The sequence below is a fragment of the Caloenas nicobarica genome, chromosome 4 (genome assembly GCF_036013445.1).
Source record: "Caloenas nicobarica isolate bCalNic1 chromosome 4, bCalNic1.hap1, whole genome shotgun sequence".
NCBI lineage: Eukaryota > Metazoa > Chordata > Aves > Columbiformes > Columbidae > Caloenas > Caloenas nicobarica.
In genome coordinates, this window is record NC_088248.1 from 65,287,206 (window position 1) to 65,289,588 (window position 2,383).

The 2,383-nt window shown below is 56.3% G+C and overlaps 1 protein-coding gene across 1 annotated transcript; it reads right to left on the bottom strand.

Annotated features, from left to right (window-relative positions):
• Nucleotides 1–462: 462 nt before the first annotated feature.
• On the bottom strand, nucleotides 463–1,923 carry DRD5 (dopamine receptor D5). The gene has a single exon (XM_065634256.1). It carries the CDS (start codon nucleotides 1,921–1,923, stop codon nucleotides 463–465), a length of 1,461 nt encoding a protein of 486 aa, XP_065490328.1.
• Between the last annotated feature and the right edge of the window lie 460 nt (nucleotides 1,924–2,383).

Consider the following 2,383-nt stretch of genomic DNA (forward strand, 5'->3'; position numbering starts at 1 on the left):
TCTATCTTTAAAAAAAAAAAAAAAAAAGGCAAAACAAAAAACCAACAGAGAAAAAAGAATATAGCATCTGAACAAACAGCCTAGAATTTTTTTCTATTTGATGTCTATGCCAGCCACATCTGTTCCTGATTTTAGAAGCTGTAATACTTAGCACTGACAATGGCACCTTTCATTTGCAAACACATTATACACACAAACTGACTGTAATTATACCACGATACCTCACCACAGCTAATCAATGCGACTGCCTGGTCCTCTCCCAGCCTGAGGAAGTGCTGATTTAAGTTTGTGCTGCCAGCTCCTTGTATGACAGTGTCTACATCCTGCAAAGTGCTACACATAGAAGTGAGTTTAGCATGAAGTGACTGATCAAACTATAGCATAAAATCAAGCAGGTTTTTCCACTCAGTGCTAATATTTTTTTGTATAATCCAAGAACAACTGACCAGGACAGGATGCAATTTAATGTAAACCATTTGGAGTGAAAGGAGTTATTTTGCCTAGTGAAATCTCTCCCTCACAGTCCAGCTCACAGATAGAGTCAGTGGCAATCTCGTGGTCAGGGGAGATCTGGGACATTCTATCAAAAGGGTCCTCACGGTTTTCCTCACAGTCAACCACATTTGGGATCATGTTAACATAAGCAGTCACTATCTCCTTATGAAAAAGGGTGTCCTGGTTGTAAGAGATAAGCTCATTGCTTATATTAACAGTCTCCACTGGAGTACTAGAGCAAAAATGACCGCATCCCAGGAGGTTGGAGAAGACCTTTCTGAAGTCAGCATTGAAGGCATAGATGATGGGGTTGAGAGAGGAGTTGGCCCAACCAAACCAGACAAAGATATTAAAGGTGGTCTCACTAACACAGGGAAGGCCAGCGTGGGGGTCACCGGGTGGGCTCTCACAGAAGGGAACCATGCAGTTCAAGATGAAGAACGGCAGCCAGCAGCAGACAAAGACACCCATGATGACGGACAGAGTCTTCAACACCTTGGTCTCTTTCCTGATAGAGGACTTGAGGCTTGTGTGATGGTGGTGGCAGTCAACATGGCTGCTCCGGCAGCTCTGCGCATGCTCGGCTGCCCTCTCCAGGGAAGAGATACGACGAATCTGCACCTGGGCAATGCGGTAGATTCGAGTGTAGGTAACTATCATGATAGCCACCGGGATATAAAAACTGATCAAGGAGGATGAAATAGCATACGTCCTGTTGAGGCTGGAGTCACAGCTCTCTGATGGTCCAGTAAGAGTATCATTGCTGCCAGAGGTCCCATCAGAGGGTCTCATTGCTCCTAATGCCACCCATGTGGTGCTCATATCTTCTGCCCAGGTGGTGACAGCACCCGCTGCTGCCCAGCCAGTGCCAAATCCATCTCCAATATCAGCAGCAGCAACGACATCCCCACCTTTGTGCCAGTTGAGCTGGACAGGGATGAAGGAGATGAGCACAGATAAAGCCCACGCCACACTGATCATCACTAGAGCCAACCGCTGGGTCATCTTCCTCTCATAGCGGAAAGGGCTGGAAATAGCCCAGTACCTGTCCACGCTGATCACACATAGGTTCAGGATGGAGGCCGTGGAACACATGATATCAAAGGCCACCCAGACGTTGCAGAAAGCCCCAAAAGGCCAGTACCCAGCCACCTCAGCCACCGCCTTCCATGGCATGACTAGCAGAGCCACCAGCAGGTCCGAGACAGCCAAGGACACGATGAAGATGTTGGTGACCTTGCTCCTCAGGTGCCGGTAGCGGACGATGGCCGCACACACCAGCACGTTCCCAAAGAGCGTCCAGAGGATGAGCAGAGCCAGCAGGCTGCCCGCCGCCACCTGCGCCGCCCCGGGGGAGCCCGCCGGCCCCTGCACCCCGCCGGGGGGTCCCGTCGCCGGCGGCAGCGGGCTCCGGCCGCCCCGCAGCATGGCTGGCGGCTCCCGCTGGGGCTCCCCGCCGGCGGCGGGGCGGCGGCGGCCGGGACGCGCCGAGCAGCCAGCGCCGCTCCGCCGCCCGGCCCCATGGGGCCGCTGCCCCCCCGCCCCGCCGCCACCCCTGCCAGATGCTCCCGGTCCCGCTCCGCGGCTCAGCGCGTACCGGGCTGCGGGCTCCGCGTCCCGCCGCACAGCGCGCCCCCGCCTCGGGATGCCTGTCCCGCCTCCCTCGGCCCTCGCTTGGGGTCCCCGCCCCGCGGCTCAGTACGTCCCCTCGCTCCGGGTCTCTGCCCCGCCGCTCCCCGTTGGAGCGCCCGCTCGGCTGCGAACGCGTCCCCCTGCGCGGGGTCTGTGCTCCGCCTCCGCGGCTCTCGCTTGGGGTCCGCGCTGCGCAGTTCAACGCGCTCCCCTGCACGGAGTCTCTGCCCCGCGGCTCCCGGTTGCGGCGCCCACT